Source organism: Poromitra crassiceps (assembly GCF_964638095.1).
Source record: "Poromitra crassiceps genome assembly, chromosome: 5".
NCBI classification, from domain to species: domain Eukaryota; kingdom Metazoa; phylum Chordata; class Actinopteri; order Beryciformes; family Melamphaidae; genus Poromitra; species Poromitra crassiceps.
This window is the reverse complement of record NC_139642.1, coordinates 54,033,009-54,056,161: the sequence shown is the minus strand read 5'-3', so window position 1 is coordinate 54,056,161 and position 23,153 is coordinate 54,033,009. Positions and strand designations below refer to the sequence as shown.

Sequence of the window (23,153 nt, the reverse complement as noted above, 5' to 3'; positions counted from 1 at the left end):
CAGTCTGTTTCTGTTGTGTTGTGCTGTCACTGCCCAGTCTGTTTCAGTTGTGCTGTGCTGCTGTCACTGCCCAGTCTGTTTCAGTTGTGCTGTGCTGCTGTCACTGCCCATTCTGTTTCTGTTGTGCTGTGCTGCTGTCACTGCCCAGTCTGTTTCCATTGCGCTGTGCTGCTGTCACTGCCCAGTCTGTTTCTGTTGTGCTGTGCTGCTGTCACTGCCCAGTCTGTTTCTGTTGTGCTGTGCTGCTGTCACTGCCCAGTCTGTTTCTGTTGTGTTGTGCTGTCACTGCCCAGTCTGTTTCCATTGTGCTGTGCTGTCACTGCCCAGTCTGTTTCCATTGTGCTGTGCTGCTGTCACTGCCCAGTCTGTATCTGTTGTGTTGTGACTGCCCAGTCTGTTTCCATTGTGCTGTGCTGTCACTGCCCAGTCTGTTTCCGTTGTGCTGTGCTGCTGTCACTGCCCAGTCTGTTTCCGTTGTGCTGTGCTGCTGTCACTGCCCAGTCTGTTTCAGTTGTGCTGTGCTGCTGTCACTGCCCAGTCTGTTTCTGTTGTGTTGTGCTGTCACTGCCCAGTCTGTTTCCATTGTGCTGTGCTGTCACTGCCCAGTCTGTTTCCATTGTGCTGTGCTGCTGTCACTGCCCAGTCTTTTTCGGTTGTGTTGTGCTGTCACTGCCCAGTCTGTTACCATTGTGCTGTGCTGTCACTGCCCAGTCTGTTTCCGTTGTGCTGTGCTGCTGTCACTGCCCAGTCTGTTTCCATTGTGCTGTGCTGTCACTGCCCAGTCTGTTTCCGTTGTGCTGTGCTGCTGTCACTGCCCAGTCTGTTTCTGTTGTGCTGTGCTGCTGTCACTGCCCAGTCTGTTTCAGTTGTGCTGTGCTGCTGTCACTGCCCAGTCTGTTTCTGTTGTGCTGTGCTGCTGTCACTGCCCAGTCTGTTTCTGTTGTGCTGTGCTGCTGTCACTGCCCAGTCTGTTTCTGTTGTGTTGTGCTGTCACTGCCCAGTCTGTTTCTGTTGTGTTGTGCTGTCACTGCCCAGTCTGTTTCTGTTGTGCTGTGCTGTCACTGCCCAGTCTGTTTCAGTTGTGCTGTGCTGCTGTCACTGCCCAGTCTGTTTCAGCTGTGCTGTGCTGCTGTCACTGCCCAGTCTGTTTCTGTTGTGCTATGCTGCTGTCACTGCCCAGTCTATAGGCCTTCTCTCTTTAAGACCAATTAGTTCAGATCCAGTGTTGTTTGGATTCCACCACTGCTTGACTAATGACTCTGCATGTGAGTGTGTTTTCGAGTGTGCAGTTGTGTGTGCATGCGTATACAGGCGATGTAACATGTGTTGTATAATAAAGTGTCCTCACCTGTCCGCGGCCATCTCAGTAATTACAGTGCTGCAGGGCTGGGCCGGCCAGTGTGGACCCTTCATTTTAACAGCATGCACAAAACAACAGCTGTTCACAGAGGAGAGCATGCGGCCGGCTTCCCTCGCTCTCCTCCAATATAACAACATATATTCCACTTTGAGTTTAAAAAAGGTCTAAACACATAACCAATCTCTGTGTGTGTGTGTGTGTGTGTGTGTGTGTGTGTGTGTGTGTGTGTGTGTGTGTGTGTGTGTGTGTGTGTGTGTGTGTGTGTGTGTGTGTGTGTGCGTGCGTGCGTGCGTGCGTGCGTGCGTGCGTGCGTGCGTGCGTGCGTGTGTGTGTGTGTGTGTGACTTCAACGAACTGCCCCGAAGATCCATTGTCACAGACATTCCTATGGGCAAAAGGGTCAATTCAAACTTCTCAAAGAAGTTGAAGGAGATAGACTTAATACACGAGTCAAGTTCTTTGTCTGGAAATGCGTTATGATTTTTAAACTGTGTTCAATGGCAGTTGACCACTCATGAACTCCTATAGAGAAGGCACGTGCACTAATGAATGTAAACGTTGGACCAAAGGGAAATAAGGTTACGACCGGGGGATTTGGAAGATGTTTCCCCTGTCAGTGCTCAAGGGCAGCCTCAGCCCACACATGCAGGGCAAGTGGGGAGAACTGCAGTGGAACCACTTGTATGCCCTCAGGCATGCCATCACTGCTTGAACTGTAGGACCGGTAGCCGGAAGCCAAACGTCTGCCGCTGGCATCTTTGTATTCTAGTTAGCTGGAGACAGAGGGACGGAGATGGAGGGATCAAGAGAGAGCAGTACTCAGAAACCATGATTAAAAATATAATAATACTATTAAAATAGTGGTTCTGACCTGTACCGCCCTCCGGGGGGGGGGGGGGAGGGGGGGGGGGGGGGCTCGGTGTAAGCAGATATCTGTCTGTTCTGGGAAAGGTGATGAAACAGCCAGGTGAGTGTGGAAATATGAAACCCAGTAATGTGCATACATTTTCTTCGTGGAGACAGAGAGAGAGAGAGAGAGAGAGAGAGAGAGAGAGAGATATGAGTTGAGGTTGACTCCCCCCCCCCCCTCTCTCTCTCTCCCTCCAAAATGTGAGAGACTGACATTGTAGTATTCATAGAGCAATGGGCAGCTAAGGCAGTGTAAAGCCTCAGCAGCCCTGTTAGAATTCTCTGGCAACAGATGTGATGTTCAATCAAACACATTTCGACTGGCCAAAATCTATTCAGGTATTGTCTTCTGACAGTCAGCTGAGGGGAATTCCTGACGCTCCTCACATGACTAGTGGATGAGATTTAGATACCAAATGTAGATTATCATGTGTGTGATCTAAATCCTTTTTTTTAATGGCTAATTGTAGATTAAGCTATTGGATATTTGATTCAAAAGGGGCTATGCTTTAATTAATTAAGTGTTTTGTATAAACTCTATTATGTTTTCTTTTTTTCAGTGGCTTTCAGAGGGAAAGTTAGTGTGTCTATATTGAAATATGAGTTGAAAAATTATCGGTTTGTATTCTTGCAGTAGTTTATAGAAGATAGTCCTGGATATATTATTTGCAGTTGAGGTGTTACACTGGAGCATGAAAATGACCACCGATTAATTTCAGGTATAAGTGGAATTAATTCCATAATTTAGATTGAATATGCCAAGATGTAATTATTCAGAACCTTTGATCTATATATAATAGAAGCATAGGATTTAGGATCGAATGAAATCCTCACTCCTGCTCATTGTCATTAGAACTCTTCACTAGAGGTGGGCGTAAGTAACCCTTGTTGAGGATGTGACATGACAGCAGTATGCCTCTCCGTGTGTTAGTAGCACTAACATGAGTCAACCCTTACAGCTGGCAGGCATGAGAGTGGCACTAAACTAGTTTTCGCTTGTTTTATTCAAGATTCAAGATTCACGATTTATTAAGTGTCCCAAAAGGGCAATTTGGGTTGCAAAAAGCGCAACAAAAAGTACATAGATAAAAACAAATAAGACAAATAAAAACATTATAAAAACAGTCTAGAGCAGCAGTTTGAAGTGCAGCACAACAGTTAAAGTGCAAATATGACAACTGTAGCAGCGATCTAAAGTGCACAGTAGAGATTGAAGGTGCACAGTAGCAAGGTGCAGTGTGGCGAGTGACTGCCTTGACTCTCAGCAGCACATTTATATTACAAGAAAGAAAGAGCTATAATGTATCATTGTATCAAATCACAAAGGAAAACCACGGTCCAGACCACAGCATTGTAGGCAATGCTCTCACTGCTCTCTCACACACACACACACACACACACACACACACACACACACACACACACACACACACGCACGCACACACACGCGCACACACACACACACACACACACACACACACACACACACACGCACACATGCCCCCCCCCACCACACACACACACACACACACACGGTGCTCCAGAATGTTTGGAACGACCGGTGTCTCATAGGCCACGTAGACACCCCTTTGTCTTTCCACTGATTTGGAGAGTAGCCGTGCCAGCTATATTCTATCTGAAACACACACACACACACACACACACACACACACACACACACACACACACACACACACACACACACACACACACACACGCGCGCGGGCCAGCGCACACAGCTGTCAGAGTGGGCCCTGGTCCATCCCACACACAGAGATGCCTGCACACTTAGCCATGCTATATTCAAACATCCCACCAGTCGTATCTGTAGCAACGGGACTCCCTAGGTGGTTTTGTGCTCGCTTTAACGCTGGCAGGATGGCGGGGCGGTAAAACGGCAGCCGCCATGATCTGTTCAATCCTCCGGGGACGACCTTGGAATCCTGGGATGAAAGGTCGGAGGGAAACTCACACATAATACACTTGGTCCTGCCGTGGCCCCTGTTTGTGTACGCGTGGGCGTCGGTGTGTCATGGGGGTTTAACACTAGTCAGAGATAACGCCATTCTAAGCAGCTGTCAAGTGTGAGGTGAGCAGAGAGGTTAGCTGTTGTCAAATCCGTTTCTTAGCACCGTCATAACAGAGCGGACGAAACAGAGATAAATCACCCGTGGCAATCAGTGCTCACAATCGACGTGTGGATAACCAAGTGGAAATGAATGAATAAACTTACTGTGGGAAATGATTGCCAGCTGTATTGATGCCAGGTCACATTGCCTTTTATTCAGTCAGGGTCAGGGAGGAGGATGGCTCAGGGTTGTGATACACAGGCTGCTGCACTGTGTCAAAGCAATAGAGCAACAATCCTCACCAGGATTCAAATGAGACAAACCTCCAGAGTTCTCCAGCTGGTGCGTGTGTATTCCTGCCTCTTTTCCCAGCAGCCTGTCCGGATATGCGATGTGATGTGTGATGTGATTATGTGCTATAGGCCAGAGCCATGTATATAGAAGAGTCGCGACATCTCCATTCACTCGATGGACCCGTTTTTTACTCTCAAGAGTTCCAGGAAGTAAGGTTCTGGGATTAAGCAGCACTGTCGAGTTGCAGCAAAATGGACAGTTTGTGTTGTACTTTGAAAGTATATATATATATATATTTTTAGAATCAAATTGTACATTATCAGCGTTATTTTAGCATTCAAAAGTAGCGTGAGACCCCTTTCCTGGCTGTTCATTGGCTAATGAGTCACGCATTTCGGTCCTCCGCTGACACCACTCTCTCTCTAAATTGCTCTGCTATAGGCTACACACCTCTGTAGCCTACACATAGGCCTACCTTTTTTTTGGGGGGGGGGGCATGCCTTACATACTGTAGTACTCCATGCATGACTGGCAGTCACCATCAGGCGGCCAGGGAAAATGTACAGTTTAAAAGTCAACTGTATCCTAAAGGAACAAATGGCTCCACCACATAAAATGGGATTATGATGTTGTTCTCCTGAGATTGTTTTGAAGGTACACGCTGTGAAGTGACAGGGAAGGCAGGATAGAGAAAAGAAGAGGTACATAATTACCTGACAAAGTTTGTCAGCTGGATTCAAACCCGTGACATGTACATGTCTCATGTAATTTCCCCCCACTTCCATTCACTGAGCCTCCGCTGAAATGGCTTGGAGCCTCCCTGGGTGGAAGGCCCGCCTTCCATTTTGAAAACCTGTCATAGAGAGTCGGCATTCAAGGTAGGGGGAGTGGCTAAGGGGTGTGGGTGGGAGGCGGCCTGGTGAGGGAAAGGGGCACGGCTAGGGAAAAGGGTCCTTAGCTAGGGATGGGAAGGCCATAGAGAGATGTGGTTCAAGGGGTGGCTAGGGTGATGTGGGTGGATTAGGGTTAGGGGGGGGGGGGGTTAGGGTACACGTAGGACCATTTTCCATGTTGAAAACGATTAGCCATCTTGTTGAGGTACCCCCAAACATTGTGTAAAGTGACATAAGGTCATAAGAATGGCCACACCACTGCACCGCGGGTTTCAAAGTATTTATGCTTTTATGACTCTGGAGTCTGGACAGACATGGATGTAGAGGATGTAGAGTCTACATCTATGTAGATTGTAGACTGCAACTTGACTTTTTGGCAGAGGCATACAACCACGAGGTGGTTATTTCTAGTTCATTATTTGACAAGGCAATAATAAACAAATAAACAAATACCAAAGAATGGGAGGGGCACACACACTCAAAATAGTTTTTTTGCACGGGAGCTGAATTAAAGTTTCTCCAGTTTAAGGCAGCCTAATAAGTCACTGACCCATTCTAAGAGAGCAAAAAGGTATGTTTCCAATTTAGCAAAATGACCCGTCTAGCCAAAAGAGTGGAGTATAACATAATACTGTATCAGATGGTGATAATGGACAGCCCACCACCGGTAGAAGCCCAAAGATAGCCACAAGGGGGATGAAAATCAAAATCAAAAAGCCTCAGAAAAACATTTAAAAATAGATCCCCAGAAGTCTGACAGTTTGGGGCATGACCATAATTGGTGAAATAAACTGGCTGCTTCCAGTTTACAGCGAGGGCAGTTAGGGTCAGTATTAGTGAATATCTTTCCAAGTTTAGCCCTAGAGACCAATGGATGTAAATAGCCTTCATTTGAACTGTTTCTGTTCAGGATCCCAACAGAGCTGACATGGTCTTGTCCGGGTAATGCTTACTTAATGTACATGAGTGATGAGTTTTACCCTGTTTGATTCTAATCCATCTGTGGATGGTGAGGTGATTGACCAAGAGGAGAATCCATGATTCTTGTCTGCCTTAGAGGCAGCGAGATCTGACATAAATATCAGATCAAGAGTATAGAATCAGGAAGGACGTGGGGGAATTCAAGAAAAACACGTTTACTCACAGTGCATCTAAAAGACGTGGGAGTTATTTTATCTTTCGATTTCACTTGATTCGAACCGCACCTATTTAAGTATTTTATCTTTTGCATCTCGTCTGTACTTTTGCACCTTTTAATTGTAAATGTTTTACTGCAATTTTGTTTATTCTGTAAAGCACTTTGAATTGCCGCAGTGTATAAAATATACTATTCAAATAGGCTGCTTTAATGCCTTCTTTGTCCCCCTGCATAGTTTGCACCCAGATAAGCGATACTGTCACAGTTTCCTATATCCAACAAACGATGTTGGTATTGTGTTTGGAGCAACCATAATCCATCTATCTCGAATAATGTTTATAAATAACCCCCTGAGTCCCTCCTGCATTGTGTGTGTGTGTGTGTGTGTGTGTGTGTGTGCGTGCGTGCATGCATGCAGGGGAACACTCTAGTGGAGGAGAATGTGGAGGAGGACTCCATTGGTTGCTTAGCTGGTGTGTGACATCAGTCTGTGTCTATGTGAACCATGGGCGGTCCAGTGGGGTTGGCTACTTTAGGAGTGGACCCTGCCCCAAAGGACTGCAGAACGTTCGAGAACAGAGAGAAGATCAGGACCAGAGGAGACTTTTCCACTGTGAAGACAAGCTAAAGAGAGACCGCTACTAAAGGAGCAGCACGCAGGAGCATCCTCAGCCTCTCCTCGGGACACTCGTCACACTTTCTCCTTTTCTTCTCAGGGAGTTCACAGGCAGAAGAAGCTCAAGGTAACAGCTCACTGACCACACATGCTTTTGCATGGTCATCCTGAGGAATATGCTTTTATGGATCAGATTGTTGTTAGGTGAAAACCACAGACCTCTAAAATGTCAACTTTTCAAAAACAAACAAACAAGGACAATGCTATGACTGACAACCAAGAATATTTTGACCTAGGAGTATGGGACATACAGTACATGTACCCAGGAACACCCTTTTTTAAACTTAGTAGTATAAAGCCCATAATTTGAGCTTTTCATGCAACAACAGTTTACCTTCCTGCAAACCTGATGTGTGTGTGTGTATACTTTTTGTGTGTGTGTGTGTGTGTGTGTGTGTGTGGGGGGGGGGGGGGGGTGTACAGGCATGTCTTCATGCATGTGTGCATGAGTGGCAATGTTATGGGTCCCTCTAATCATTGATAACAGCACCTGTGCCACTGAGACAAACTCACACATTCTATCTGCCAATGATTCTCAGTCAGCATTTTATGAAAATAAAAGTCAAGCGCACGATTCTGGGTTTTTTTATGGCTCAAACGTTACTCTCGGTCACCAACACAAAAACCTTCCTCTCGGTCACTAACACAAAAGGGGTGTCTCTCCTCTCTCTCTCTCCGCCCCTCTTCCCATTTTAGGCCTTGCGGTGCGTGTCCGAGCAGGAGACACACCACTTTACAAATCTCCAGCTGTCTCCTGGCTGTCCCTCTCCTCCTCAGGCCTCCCCTGCCTGTCTGAGACACCAGGATGGACCGCTCGGTGCAGGAGCTCTTCCTCAACTTCATGATTGTCTTAATCACCGTGTTGCTGATGTGGCTGCTGGTGAAAACCTACCAGGACTGAAGCACGGAGGAGCCCTCTCAGAGAGAGGAGATGGAGGAGGAAGGAGGGGGGTGAAGGGAAAGACAGGGAGGAAGCGGGTGGATGGGATCCAGCTTGGTTACTGTTGGACTTTGCCATTCATTGATTTTCCAGAAGCAGTGATCTCGACCCTCCCCCCCTCCCCCCCCTTCACAGAATTGCTAGGAATAGGAGAGCTGGTTTAGAAGTCACCCGTTTGTTCCAGAGCTGCAATATATGGTCAAAAACATGGTGATTGATTGCCCAATTGACAGACTGGTCTCAGATCAGTGTTTGTATTCTGGGATGTTTCACAAATATCCCTGACAAGATGGGAGGGTGATACATACTGTATAACTTAGGAGTTGGGATTTCTCACTGTGCAAGTTACCCCCTCTAGTCACCACTAGGTTACCCCAGTTCAACCTTATTGTGATTGTGATGTAGTGAACCATGCTGTTGTTGTCCCAAAAGCTCATCTCCAACAGCGAAACGATCAAGCACATTGTTCTGATTGTATGACATTGACGTCGGATGGCAATGCGTGTATTTATTGATAAAGTAGAATGTCAACATGAGTCATTATGCTTTGCATTATGTTTACTTTTAGCCATAAAGCAGTCTTTCATTTGTTTTGTCTCTGTTTCACAACAGACAATTATTATGCATCCAACACTGAAACTATCAAGCCCATTTGTTCTCCACCTTGTGGTCATGAAACATATCACAGTCTGTGATATTATCAAGTGATGCATATGGAACAGATCACTGAAGAGACCCTGGGGCCATATCTTACGCCGAAGTTTTAGTGCAAAGGCAAATCTTTGCTAGTTTCTAGCACTCAAAATCTCCCGTTGTTATTTAAAATAATTACCACTGGGTCAGCACATCAAAGACGAGTTTCAGCGACCCAGTGGTAACTGAATGGGAGAAAAAAAAACCTTCGCTCCTCCACCAGTGCAGGTCGCCTTGCCCCTCCTTCGCTACGGGGGCTCAAAAGTCGCTCATCCCGATCTCGACTCTTCTCGTCCCTGGCACCTCAATGGTGGAACGAGCTTCCACCTTCGGTCAGGACGGCTGAATCACTGCCGATCTTTCGGAAAAGACTAAAGACTCACCTTTTCAGGCTCCATCTGGGCCCTTCTTGATCTAACTTCGTTCTCTCTCTTTCTTTATTAAAAAAAAAAAAAACCTAACCTAAACTTGTACCACTAACCTAAACTTGTACCACTGTTCCTTCAGAAGTTGTAGTTGTCATAGACTGTGCTCCATAGTTGATTGCTCTATTGCGGACAAAAAATGTGTTATTGTAAGTCGCTTTGGATAAAAGCATCTGCCAAATGACGTAATGTAATGTAACGTAATGTAAAAAAAGGGAGATTTTGAGTGCTAGAAACTAGCAAAGATTTGACCTTGCACTAAGACTTGGGGGTAAGATATGACCCCGAATCTGTGGACACTGTTACACACACAAACAATCACGTGATCAGATATGAGAAGGTAATGTGCTTACCTATACAGTACATCTGACAATAAATATAATTAATTCTAAATTATTTCTAAAATAGCCTTTTGCCCAATAAAGACCCTCTAACAGCAGCTCAAACATACCAACTTAAGGATTACGTGCTTAAATGGAAAAATAAATAACTCTTTTGGCTCAGGTTCTTGCATAATGAGATGAGATGTAGTGCAGTGTGCAAGTCTGTGTTGGTGAATTCAACTGTAAGTTGAAGACACCACATGATAGAAACACTCACTGTTGAGTTAGCTCAATTAGTAAAGCAGCTGTTCATCATGCACAGGGGTTTGAAAGTCAAGGACATGGGGTTAAGACCGGAGAGACTCACCCCGAGAAGGAAGTACTTGCTAACTTGAATGACACATGTAACACACGTGTACTGCCACTTGCCTTTGTACGTTTGTGTTTGCGCGCGCGTGTAAGTGTACATGAATGTGTGAGTTGTGTGTTTGATGTCATGTATCATGTTGTGTCCCCACTCTCCTCCCCCCATGGGTCTCTGTATGTGTTGAAGCTGATGAGCTGGCAGTGAAACTCGGTGAGGGCTCTGGGCATGGGCGTCACTTCCTCCCACTGACTCCTCCCACTGTGGTACACCTGCACAGGTGAGACAAAACAGATTGACAATGTAAACAGTGCATATAAAACTAATAACAGGATTGTTAATGAATCAGGCCTAATGCCTCTGATCTTAGCAGACGAATAGCCACAAAAGAGACAACTGGTGAGCATACAGATAATTATCAATAGATTAATAAAGTTGATCAGCAACATACTACTGGCTACCTTTATCTATTTTATTGTAATTGTGATAGAACACATACACATAACATATAGGTTTCCAATTAAAAGACAACATTGTTTATATGACCTGACTGTCTGCACCTGCGTTAATGTTGTCTAAGGATCTGATTTTTTTTATATACATTTCGAAATGAATGTACTCAAGTTTCCATTAAAATATCAAGGTCATTTTTACTTTTGGTTAGTCAAAGATGTTTTTGTTAAAGCAGGAGTGAGATTGTTGGTTTGCTCTTTGTTATGTATAATATTGTCTGAAAGGGGGATTTTAAAGTTTCAGGTGTAAACATTTTTAAACCTTAAAGTAATAATCAATTAGCAATCAATAAGTCAAATCAATAAGCAATTCCAATACCAAACAGCAAAGCGGCCCTGGAGTACATATATTACAATACTGGCTCATCTCTGAACTAAAGACATTAGCTTTCTGCAGGGTCTTTGTAAATGTTTGATACATGACATTCCTATAAGCCTTCAGTGCCCCATGTCACTATGATTTCATTACCCAGAAGTTAGCCCAATGGCAAAATGCATCATGGGTTGAGAAAATGACATTAAGAAAGATTCAAAAGCCTTTCCCCCATTGTTATTTTGTTAAAGTTAGTTGTATGGTGCAAGTCTGACACATGCAGGTCACTAGAGGGCGTGTTGCGCCTGATGAATGATAGCAAAACAGAGACAAGCACCGCACAACAATAAAGCCTGTAGTGACAGTCAGAAGAAGCAGGTGATCAAATGTCTGTAGTCTAAAGTGGATCTATTTGGGTGTCCTTGATGTAATAAAAAAAGAAGACACCCCTGATCTAACTTTACCGCAGGAAAAATAAACATACAAGTTACAACGCCCAGAATTCTCAGCAACACCGCATGTGAGCAGTTGGATACAGACAAAGGCATTGAGAACTTCTTATGGTGTCTCCAGATCTACGTCAATCCCTGCTGCCTCCACTTTTATTTATAATCTTCACTTCATATCGTAGACGAGGGCTAAACACACACTGTAAACCACTCCTCTTCCTGGAATGAAGCAAAGCCTCATAACCCCTCCCCCCTCTTCTTCTAGCCAGTTCAGCCAGTCCAGCCAGTCCTCTTCCTGGTCTCAAGTCCAGCCAGTTAGATTCTGTTCTGTTCCTTGTTCCTCCCCTTTCACAGATCTGACAGTTTAAAGATGGGTGTGAACAACATGCTGTGAAGTGCAAGATCTGACAAGCACATTCATTACAGATCAGGAAATGAACATGAAGAAAAGGAACAGCAGAGGTTTGGTTTGGATCGGAGCCCAACTTGTATCTGTTAAGATTAAATGAAACTTAACTATCTGCCATTCACTGTCAGAGAAGTGAAATGGCGCAGCAAGGAATTCAGCTGGACGAGGCAAAATTCTGCTGTTCAATCTGTCTGGATCTACTGAAGGATCCGGTGACTATTCCCTGTGGGCACAGCTACTGCATGAGCTGTATTAAAGGCCACTGGGATGAAGACGATCAGAAGAAAATCCACAGCTGCCCCCAGTGCAGACAGACCTTCACACCAAGGCCTGCCCTGGTGAAAAACACCATGTTAGCAGAGTTGGTGGAGGAACTGAAGAAGACGGGACTCCAAGCTGCTCCTCCTGATCGCTGCTATGCTGGACCTGAAGATGTGTCCTGTGATTTCTGCACTGGGAGAAAGCTGAAAGCCCTCAAGTCCTGCCTGGTCTGTCTGGCCTCTTACTGTGAGCAGCACCTCCAACCTCACTATGAATCCTCTACCTTCAAAAAACACAAGCTGGTCGAGCCCTCCAACAAGCTTCAGGAGAGGATCTGCTCTCATCATGACGAGGTGAAGAAGATGTTCTGTCGTACTGATAAGCAGTGTATCTGTTATCTCTGCTCCGTGGAGAAACATAAAGGCCACAATACAGTCTCAGCTGCAGCAGAAAGGGCCGAGAGGCAGAAAGAGCTCGGGGTGAGTCGGCAAAAAATCCAGCAGACAATCCAGGACCGAGAAAAAATCGTGAAGGTGCTTCATCAGGAGGTGGAGGCTATCAATCTCTCTGCTGATAAAGCAGTGGAGGACAGCGAGAAGATCTTCACAGAGCTGGTCCATCTCATTGAGAAAAGAAGCTCTGATGTGAAAGAGAGGATCAGATCTCAGCAGAAAGTGGAAGCGAGTCGGGCTGAAGAGTTTCAGGAGAAGCTGAAGCAGGAGATCTCTGAGCTGAGGAGGAAAGACGCTGAGGTGGAGAAGCTCTCACACATAGAGGATCACACACATTTTCTGTACAGTTACCCCTCGCTGTCACCTCTCTGTGATTCTTCTGATTCTGATTCTGATTCTGATTCTGATTCTACAACCTTTCCCAGCATCAATATGCGTCCTCTGCGCTACTTTGAGGATGTGACTGCAGCTGTGTCAGAGGCCAGAGATAAACTAAAACTACACAACATTCTGACAGAGGAATGGCGCAAGATCTCATGGACAGTGACTCAAGTGGATGTTTTACTGCCACAACCAGAGCCAAAGACCAGAGCTGAATTCTTACACTATGCACGGCAAATCACTCTGGATCCAAATGCAGCACATGAACGTCTGTTATTATCTGAGGGGCACAGAAAAGCAACACTTGCAGAAGTACAGTCATATTCTAGTCACCCAGACAGATTCACAGACAGGCTCCAGGTCCTAAGTAGAGAGGGTCTGACTGGGCGGTGCTACTGGGAGGTGGAGGGGAGTGGTGTGTGTAAAGCTTCAATAGCAGTCGCATATAAGGATATTAGCAGAGCAGGGGTGGAAAGTCAGTTTGGATACGGTAACAAGTCTTGGGCATTCAATTATAGTAACAGTGAAGTCATATATTACGGTAAAAGAATTCCCTTTACAGGTCGAGGTCCTCTGTCCAGAATAGGAGTGTATCTGGATCACAAGGCAGGTATTATGTCCTTCTACAGTGTCTCTGGAACCTTCGCTTGCCTCATCAGAGGCAAGACCAGATTCACTGAGCCTGTCTATCCTGGATTTAGGCTTTCTGGTTTAGGAGCCACTGTGGAGTTCTGTCAGCTCCAATAGATGGGAGTTATTAAAGCTCATTGCTGTGGTTGTTTCTGCCAGGCACTTACCAGGGATCACCTGTCAATCAAACATTACCAGGGATCACCTGTCAATCAAACATTGTGGGTAGAACTGTGACATCTTTTTTCTTGTATTTTATGTTGGTGAAGTTTGAGTTTCTCTTTTCTTTGTAAAACATGGTGGCTATCGCTGCTCATGCTAAGTACTCCCCAATTCTTCTTCTGTTTATTACAAACAAACCTGACATGTAAAACGCATCGCTTTCTGTGCAGCAGATTTTTTTTTCCACAGGAAAAACGCTTCTAGACATCAAATTAGAACAGCGAATGGAAAAGCATTATGTATATCGGATATAAGTTGAATCATTATATAACAAGTTGTGATAGAGAGTACCCAAATAGATATTTATTCATATGCAAACATAAACTGTTGTGATATTCGTATTGCTCTATTTTATTTTATTCTATTTCTGTTCCACTGCATGGGCTTTAATGCAGTCAGCACTAGAAGTTTTCCATTGATCATATTATATCATAATTGTTGCGTCACACCCTTCTTCCGTGTGCCACGTCAACTCACCTATGCCACGTATGCCCTTTGATACAGGTGTGGCAGGCCTCACTCAGCCTATACAGCCTGATGAAGATCAGAGAGGTTGAAACACGTTGCGTTTTGTGCCCCTGTTTATCCTTGAAGATGCACATTGCTTGTTTAACTGTTTCAGTAGACATGTTCTTTACTTCGTAATTAAAATTTGTCTCCAAGTATCCAAGAAGCTCATTTTTTATCCTTTCTTATTTCCCCTTTATCTCATAGTTAAATAGTTGTTAATAGATTGATTTTGTTTCTGACACTTTGTAACTTTGTTAAGAAAAGTGCACTACAAATGTAATCATCATTATTTTAATTAATCAAAGCATTCATTGTTTCCCATCACAGTGCGTACATACTGGTTTAACAGATTGATTATGTGGATGAAGTGAATATATAGATGGAAAGATTGAACAAGAGTGCTATACCAGATTTTAGTGATTGGATGTGTGAACAAAATGAATGTTTATAAAAATGAATAAAGTTTTTCCCAAAGATTTAATGAAGTATTTGTGTGTGTATTCATTCCAGGAAGTCTATCAAAGCTGAAAATGTGAAGGTATTATGTATTAGCAGATTTGATTTCACTCACTTGTCAGTGTAATTTACTTAATTGCTTTGATTTATTTCATTTAATTGCCCTGATAATTGGTTAAACAAAGATATCATTTGATTTTTAATCTTTGTGTTGTATTTCTGAGCTTAACAGAAGTTTCTTTCTTTCTTTTTTCTTTCTTTCTTCCTTCCTTCAATTAAATTTGATGACTTCTCCTGCAGTGATACAATTATAAAAGTGATATATTTAACTTTTTATATTGTAATAAAAGCTGTATACCAACAGGGTACAAATATTGTCTTTGTGTAATTTTTGACCTGACAATTATTAAATCAATTACAGACTAATTCAAATTTCATAACAAAAAGGTTAATGATTTGTAGTAACTAGGAACGCAATATCTTTCTCACAAGAATAGTGAGAGGTTGGGTCATAATGTTATAAAGGTGTTTCAATAATATTCATTGTTCGTGAAACCATGACTTTGATCACCAGTGTAGCCTACAAATATTAATATAGTCTAGTTTCTACAGGTAAACAATTGTAACGGTGGCCAGTGGGTAGAGCTGTACAGTAAGTAAACCTCACTCTAGATGCTCTAGTGACAGATGCTAGAGCTCAAAGGCTTTAGCCTCCTTGCTAGAGCATCCAACTCCCATGCTGGAGGTTCCTGGTTCGATCCCCAGCTGCAGGACTACATAACACAGGTTACACAAGGTTCTGTTTTCTCTCACCTGAACCTCGTCAGTGATCTCGTCTGGGGAATAGTCTCCATATATATCCATATACTGTATATATATATACTGGTGCATCTCTGAACTAAAGACATTAGCTTTCTGCAGGATCTTTGTAAATGTTTGATACATGACATTCCTATAAACCTTCAGTGCCTCATGTCACTATGATTTCACTACCCAGAAGTTAGCCCAATGGCAAAATGCATCATGGGTTGAGAAAATGGACATTAAGAAAGATACAAAATGCCTTCCCCCCTATGGTTATTTTGTTAAATAATTGGCATAGTTGTATGGTGCAAGTCTGACACATCCAGGTCACTAGAGGGCGTCTTGCGCCTGAGGAATGATAGCAAAACAGAGACAAGCGCCACACAACAATAAAGCCTGTGGTGACAGTGTGAAGAAGCAGGTAATCAAATGTCTGTTGTCTAAAGTCGATCTATTAGGGTGTCCTTAATGTAATAAAAAAAGTTCAGACACCCCTGATCTAACTTTACTGCAGGAAAAATAAACATACAAGTTACAACACCCAGAATTTTCAGCAACACTGCATGTGAGCAGTTGGATACAGACAAAGGCATTGAGAACTTCTTATGGGGTCTCCAGATCTACATCAATCCCTGCTGCCTCCACTTTTATTTATAATCTTCACTTCATATTGTAGACGAGGGCTAAACACACTGTAAACCACTCCTCTTCCTGGAATGAAGCAAAGCCTCATAACCCCTCCCCCCTCTTCTTCTAGCCAGTTCAGCCAGTCCAGCCAGTCCTCTTCCTGGTCTCAAGTCCAGCCAGTTAGATTCTGTTCTGTTCCTTGTTCCTCCCCTTTCACAGATCTGACAGTTTAAAGATGGGTGTGAACAACATGCTGTGAAGTGCAAGATCTGACAAGCACATTCATTACAGATCAGGAAATGAACATGAAGAAAAGGAACAGCAGAGGTTTGGTTTGGATCGGAGCCCAACTTGTATCTGTTAAGATTAAATGAAACTTAACTATCTGCCATTCACTGTCAGAGAAGTGAAATGGCGCAGCAAGGAATTCAGCTGGACGAGGCAAAATTCTGCTGTTCAATCTGTCTGGATCTACTGAAGGATCCGGTGACTATTCCCTGTGGGCACAGCTACTGCATGAGCTGTATTAAAGGCCACTGGGATGAAGACGATCAGAAGAAAATCCACAGCTGCCCCCAGTGCAGACAGACCTTCACACCAAGGCCTGCCCTGGTGAAAAATACCATGTTAGCAGAGTTGGTGGAGGAACTGAAGAAGACGGGACTCCAAGCTGCTCCTCCTGATCGCTGCTATGCTGGACCTGAAGATGTGTCCTGTGATTTCTGCACTGGGAGAAAGCTGAAAGCCCTCAAGTCCTGCCTGGTCTGTCTGGCCTCTTACTGTGAGCAGCACCTCCAACCTCACTATGAATCCTCTACCTTCAAAAAACACAAGCTGGTCGAGCCCTCCAACAAGCTTCAGGAGAGGATCTGCTCTCATCATGACGAGGTGAAGAAGATGTTCTGTCGTACTGATCAGCAGTGTATCTGTTATCTCTGCTCCGTGGAGAAACATAAAGGCCACAACACAGTCTCAGCTGCAGCAGAAAGGGCCGAGAGGCAGAAAGAGCTCGGGGTGAGTCGGCAAAACATCCAGCAGACAATCCAGGACAGAGAGAAAGACGTGAAGGTGCTTCATCAGGAGGTGGAGGCTATCAATCTCTCTGCTGATAAAGCAGTGGAGGACAGCGAGAAGATCTTCACAGAGCTGGTCCATCTCATTGAGAAAAGAAGCTCTGATGTGAAAGAGCGGATCAGATCTCAGCAGAAAGTGGAAGCGAGTCGGGCTGAAGAGTTTCAGGAGAAGCTGAAGCAGGAGATCTCTGAGCTGAGGAGGAAAGACGCTGAGGTGGAGAAGCTCTCACACATAGAGGATCACACACATTTTCTGTACAGTTACCCCTCGCTGTCACCTCTCTGTGATTCTTCTGATTCTGATTCTGATTCTGATTCTGATTCTACAACCTTTCCCAGCATCAATATCCGTCCTCTGCGCTACTTTGAGGATGTGACTGCAGCTGTGTCAGAGGCCAGAGATAAACTAAAACTACACAACATTCTGACAGAGGAATGGCGTAAGATCTCATGGACAGTGACTCAAGTGGATGTTTTACTGCCACAACCAGAGCCAAAGACCAGAGCTGAATTCTTACACTATGCACGGCAAATCACTCTGGATCCAAATACAGCACATGAACGTCTGTTATTATCTGAGGGGCACAGAAAAGCAACACTTACAGAAGTACAGTCATATTCTAGTCACCCAGACAGATTCACAGACAGGCTCCAGGTCCTAAGTAGAGAGGGTCTGACTGGGCGGTGCTACTGGGAGGTGGAGGGGAGTGGTGTGTGTAGAGCTTCAATAGCAGTTGCATATAAGGATATTAGCAGAGCAGGGGTGGAAAGTCAATTTGGATACAGTGACAAGTCTTGGGCATTCAATTATAGTAACAGTGAAGTCATATATGACAGTAAAAAATTCCCCTTTACAGGTCGAGGTCCTCTGTCCAAAATAGGAGTGTATCTGGATCACAAGGCAGGTATTATGTCCTTCTACAGTGTCTCTGAAATCTTTGCTTGCCTCTGCAGAGGCAAGATCACCAGATACACTCAGCCTGTCTATCCTGGATTTAGGCTTTCTGGTTCAGCAGCCACTGTGGAATTCTGTCAGCTCAGTCAGCTCCAATAGACAGGAGTTATTAAAGCTAATTGCTGTGGTTGTTTTTGCCCATCACTTACCAGGGATCACCTGTCAATCAAACATTGTGGGCGGGACTGTGACATATTTCTGTATTTTCTGTTGGTGAAGTTTGAGTTTCTCTTTTCATTGTAAACCATGGTGGCTATCGCTGCTCATGCTAACTCCCCAGTTCTTCTTCTGTTTATTCCAAACAAAACTGGACATGTAAAACGCATCGCTTCCTGTGCAGCAGATTTTATTTTTAATTTTTTTCACAGGAAAAACGCTTCTAGACATCAAATTAGAACAGCGAATGGAAAAGCATTATGTATATCGGATATAGGTTGAATCATTATATAACAAGTTGTGATAGAGAGTACCCAAATAGACATTTATTCATATGAAAACATAAATTGTTTGGATTGCTCTATTTTATTATATTTCTGTTCCACTGCTTGGGCTTTAATGCAGCCAGCACTAAAAGTTTTCCATTGATCATATTATATCATAATTGTTGCATCACACCCTTCCTCTGTGTGCCACGTCAACTCACCTATGCCACGTACAGTATGCCCTTTGATACAGGTGTGGCAGGCCTCACTCAGCCTATACAGCCTGATGAAGACCAGAGAGGTTGAAACATGTTGCGTTTTGTGCCCATTTATCCTTGAAGATGCACATTGTTTGTTTAACTGTTTCAATAGTCATGTCCTTTACTTCATAATTAAAATTTGTCTCTAAGTATCCAAGAAGCTCCTTTTTATCCTTTCTTATTCCCCCTTTATCATAGCTCAATAGTTGTTAATAGATTGATTTTGTTTTTGACCCTTTGTAACTTTGTTAAGAAAAGTGCACTACAAATGTAATCATTAATATTTTAATTAATCTAATCAAATGAAAAAAAATCAGTTTCCCATCAGTGCGTACATACTGGTTTAACAGATTGATTATGTGGATGAAGTGAATACAGTATATACATGGAAAGATTGAACAAGAGTGCTATACCAGATTTTAGTGATTGGATGTGTGAACAAAATGAATGTTTACAAACATGAATAAAGTTTTTCCCAAAGACTGAATGAAGTATTTTGTGTGTATTCATTCTAGGAAGTCTATGAAAGCTGAAAATGTGAAGGTAATATGTATTAGCAGATTTAATTTCACTCACTTGTCAGTTGAATTTACTTAATTGCTTTATTTCATTAAATTGCCCTGATAATTGGTTAAACAAAGATATAATTAGATTTTTAATCTTTGTGTTGTCTTTCTGAGCTTAACAGAACGTTCTTTCTTTCTTTCTTTCTTTCTTTCTTTCTTTCTTTCTTTCTTTCTTTCTTTCTTTCTTCAATTAAATTTGATGACTTCTCCTTCAGTGATACAATTATAAAAGTGATAGATTTAACTTTTTATATTGTGATAGAAGCAGTACACCAACAGGGTACACATATTGTCTTTGTGTCATTTTTGACCTGACAATTATTAAATCAATTACAGACTAATTCAAATTTCATAACAAAAAGGTTAATGATTTGTACAGTAGTAGTAACTAGGAACGCAATTTTTTTCTCACAAGAATAGTCAGAGGTGGGGTCATAATGTTATAAAGGTGTTTTAGTAATATTCATTGTTCGTGAAACCATGACTTCGATCACCAGTGTAGCCTACAAATGTTATCTACGGATAAACAATTGTAACGGTGGCCAGTGGGTAGAGATGTACAGTAAGTAAACCTCAGTCTAGATGCTCTAGCGACAGATGTTAGAGCTCAAGGGCTTTAGCCTCCTTGCTAGAGCATCCATCTCCCATGCTGGAGGTTCCTGGTTTGATCCCCAGCTGCAGGAGGACTACACAACACAGGTTACACAAGGTTCTGGTTTCTCTCACCGGAACCTCGTCAGTCATGTCGTCTGGGGAATAGTCTCCATATATAAATATACTGGCGCATCTCTGAACTAAAGACATTAGCTTTCTGCAGGATCTTTGTAAATGTTTGATACATGACATTCCTGTAAAACTTCAGTGCCTCATGTCACTATGATTTCACTACCCAGAAGTTAGCCCAATGGCAAAATGCATCATGGGTTGAGAAAATGGACATTAAGAAAGATTCAAAACCCCTTTTCCCCCTATGGTTATTTTGTTAAATAGTTGGCATAGTTGTATGGTGCAAGTCTGACACATCCAGGTCACTAGAGGGTGTTTTGCACCTGAGGAATGATAACAAAACAGAGACAAGCACGACACAACAATAAAGCCTGTAGTGACAGTCAGAAGAAGCAGGTGATCAAATGTCTGTAGTCTAAAGTCGATCTATTTGGGTGTCCTTGATGTATTCAAAAAAGTGTAGACACCCCTGATCTAACTTTACCGCAGGAAAAATAAACATACAAGTTACAACGCCCAGAATTCTCAGCAACACCGCATGTGAGCAGTTGGATACGGACAAAGGCATTGAGAACTTCTTATGGTGTCTCCAGATCTACATCAATCCCTGCTGCCTCCACTTTTATTTGTCATAATCTTCACTTCCTATTGTAGACGAGGGCTAAACACACACTGTAAACCGCTCCTCTTCCTGGAATGAACCCCTCCCTCTTCTTCCTGGTCTCAAGTCCAGCCAGTTAGATTCTGTTCAGATATTTCCTTGTTCCTCCCCTTTCACAGATCTGACAGTTTAAAGATGGGTGTGAACAACATGCTGTGAAGTGCAAGAGCTGACAAGCCCATTCATTATAGATCAGAGGTTTGGTTTGGATCAGAGTCCAACTTGTATCTGTTCAGATGAAATGAAACTTAACTATCTGCCAGTCAGTGAGAAGTGAAATGGCGCAGCAAGGAATTCAGCTGGACGAGGCAAAATTCTGCTGTTCGATCTGTCTGGATCTACTGACGGATCCGGTGACTATTCCCTGTGGGCACAGCTACTGCACGAGCTGTATTAAAGGCCACTGGGATGAGGAAGATCAGAAGAAAATCCACAGCTGCCCCCAGTGCAGACAGACCTTCACACCAAGGCCTGCCCTGGTGAAAAATACCATGTTAGCAGAGTTGGTGGAGGAACTGAAGAAGACAGGACTCCAAGCTGCTCCTCCTGATCTCTGCTATGCTGGACCTGAAGACGTGGCCTGTGATTTCTGCACTGGGAGAAAGCTGAAAGCCCTCAAGTCCTGCCTGTTCTGTTTGGCCTCTTACTGCGAGCAGCACCTCCAGCCTCACTATGAATCCTCTACCTTCAAAAAACACAAGCTGGTCGAGCCCTCCAACAAGCTTCAGGAGAGGATCTGCTCTCATCATGACGAGGTAAAGAAGATGTTCTGTCGTACTGATCAGCAGTGTATCTGTTATCTCTGCTCCGTGGAGGAACATAAAGGCCACAACACGGTCTCAGCTGCAGCAGAAAGGGCCGAGAGGCAGAAAGAGCTCGGGGTGAGGCGGCAAAAAATCCAGCAGACAATCCAGGACAGAGAGAAGGATGTGAAGGTGCTTCATCAGGAGGTGGGGGCTATCAATCTCTCTGCTGATAAAGCAGTAGAGGACAGTGAAAAGATCTTCATGGAGCTGGTCCGTCTCATTGAGAAAATAAGCTCTGATGTGAAGGAGCGGATCAGATCCCAGCAGAAAGCGGAAGCGAATCGGGCTGCGGAGCTTCAGGAGAAGCTGAAGCAGGAGATCTCTGAGCTGAGGAGGAAAGACGCTGAGGTGGAGCAGCTCTCACACACAGAGGATCACACACACTTCCTCCACATTTACCCCTCACTGTCATGTCTCAGTCAACAGCTGGGTGAGTCTACAGACTCACCCAGCATCAATATGCGTCCTCTGCGCTACTTTGAGGATGTGACTGCAGCTGTGTCAGAGGCCAGAGATAAACTAAAACTACAGGACATTCTTACAGAGGAATGGCGTAATATCTCATGGACAGTGACACAAGTGGATGTTTTACTGCCACAACCACAGCCCAAGACCAGAGCTGAATTCTTACACTATGCACGGCAAATCACTCTGGATCCAAATACAGCACATGAACGTCTGTTATTATCTGAGGGGAACAGAAAAGCAGAACTTACAGAAGTACAGTCATATTCTAGTCACCCAGACAGATTCACGGACAGGCTCCAGGTCCTGAGTACAGAGGGTCTGACTGGGCGGTGCTACTGGGAGGTGGAGGAGAGTGGTGTGTGTGGAGCTTCAATAGCAGTTGCATATAAGGATATTAGTAGAACAGGGATGGAAAGTCAGTTTGGATACAGTAACAAGTCTCGGGCATTAAATTATAGTAACAGTGAATTCATGCATAACAGTATAAAACATCCCATTACAATGCAAGGTCCTCCGTCCTCTAGAATAGGAGTGTATCTGGATCACAAGGCAGGTATTCTGTCCTTCTACAGTGTCTCTGAAAGCTTCACTTGCATCTGTTATACCGTACCAAACCAGTACAGATTCACTGAGCCTGTCTATCCTGGATTTAGGCTATCTGGTTTTGGAGCCACTGTGGAGTTCTGTCAGCTCCAATAGATGGGAGTTATTAAAGCTCATTGCTGTGCTTGTTTCTGCCTGGCACTTACCAGGGATCACATGTCAATCAGGTGTGTGTGTGTGTGTGTGTGTGTGTGTGTGTGTGTGTGTGTGTGTGTGTGTGTGTGTGTGTGTGTGTGTGTGTGTGTGTGTGTGTGTGTGTGTGTGTGTGTGTGTGTGTGTGTGTGTGTGTGTGTGTGTGTGCGCGTGTGTAGGTGTGTGCGTGTGTGTGTGTGTGTGTGAGTGAGAGAGAGAGAGAGAGAGAGAGAGAGACTCTCCCGCACTGATGCCCCTGAGCACAACTGGCTCTGCAACGGACATTATTCCACGGACACTTATCTTTGCTGCATATTTGTATTGCTCTAATTTATCCTATTTGTGTTCCACTGCATGGGCTTTATGGAGCCA

At 43.9% G+C, this 23,153-nt stretch overlaps 4 protein-coding genes across 4 annotated transcripts in view; 3 read left to right on the top strand and 1 right to left on the bottom strand.

Annotated features, from left to right (window-relative positions):
- Window positions 1-7,168: 7,168 nt before the first annotated feature.
- On the top strand, window positions 7,169-8,808 carry sln (sarcolipin). Its single transcript, XM_083637101.1, has 2 exons — window positions 7,169-7,405; window positions 8,035-8,808. The coding sequence occupies exon 2, from the start codon at window positions 8,144-8,146 to the stop codon at window positions 8,237-8,239; it is 96 nt and encodes a 31-aa protein (XP_083493227.1). The 5' UTR covers window positions 7,169-7,405; window positions 8,035-8,143; the 3' UTR covers window positions 8,240-8,808.
- A 1,412-nt stretch (window positions 8,809-10,220) lies between these two features.
- kbtbd3 (kelch repeat and BTB (POZ) domain containing 3) overlaps window positions 10,221-23,153 on the bottom strand; it is a gene marked incomplete at both ends in the record, with an annotated part of 66,308 nt that continues 53,375 nt past the window's right edge. Inside the window, one exon of the mRNA XM_083636793.1 lies at window positions 10,221-10,355. Within this exon, the coding sequence (XP_083492919.1) occupies window positions 10,221-10,355 (135 nt within the window). The remainder of the gene's footprint in view (window positions 10,356-23,153) is intronic.
- Window positions 11,904-14,615, top strand: LOC310777490 (E3 ubiquitin/ISG15 ligase TRIM25-like; the record flags this gene model as incomplete). Its single annotated transcript, XM_083637829.1, has 1 exon — window positions 11,904-14,615. The coding sequence occupies one exon, from the start codon at window positions 11,904-11,906 to the stop codon at window positions 13,605-13,607; it is 1,704 nt and encodes a 567-aa protein (XP_083493955.1). The 3' UTR covers window positions 13,608-14,615.
- LOC310777388 (uncharacterized protein) lies at window positions 16,521-22,745 on the top strand (the record flags this gene model as incomplete). The annotated part of the gene is made up of 2 exons (XM_083637717.1): window positions 16,521-18,138; window positions 21,040-22,745. The coding sequence occupies 2 exons, from the start codon at window positions 16,521-16,523 to the stop codon at window positions 22,743-22,745; spliced, it is 3,324 nt and encodes a 1,107-aa protein (XP_083493843.1).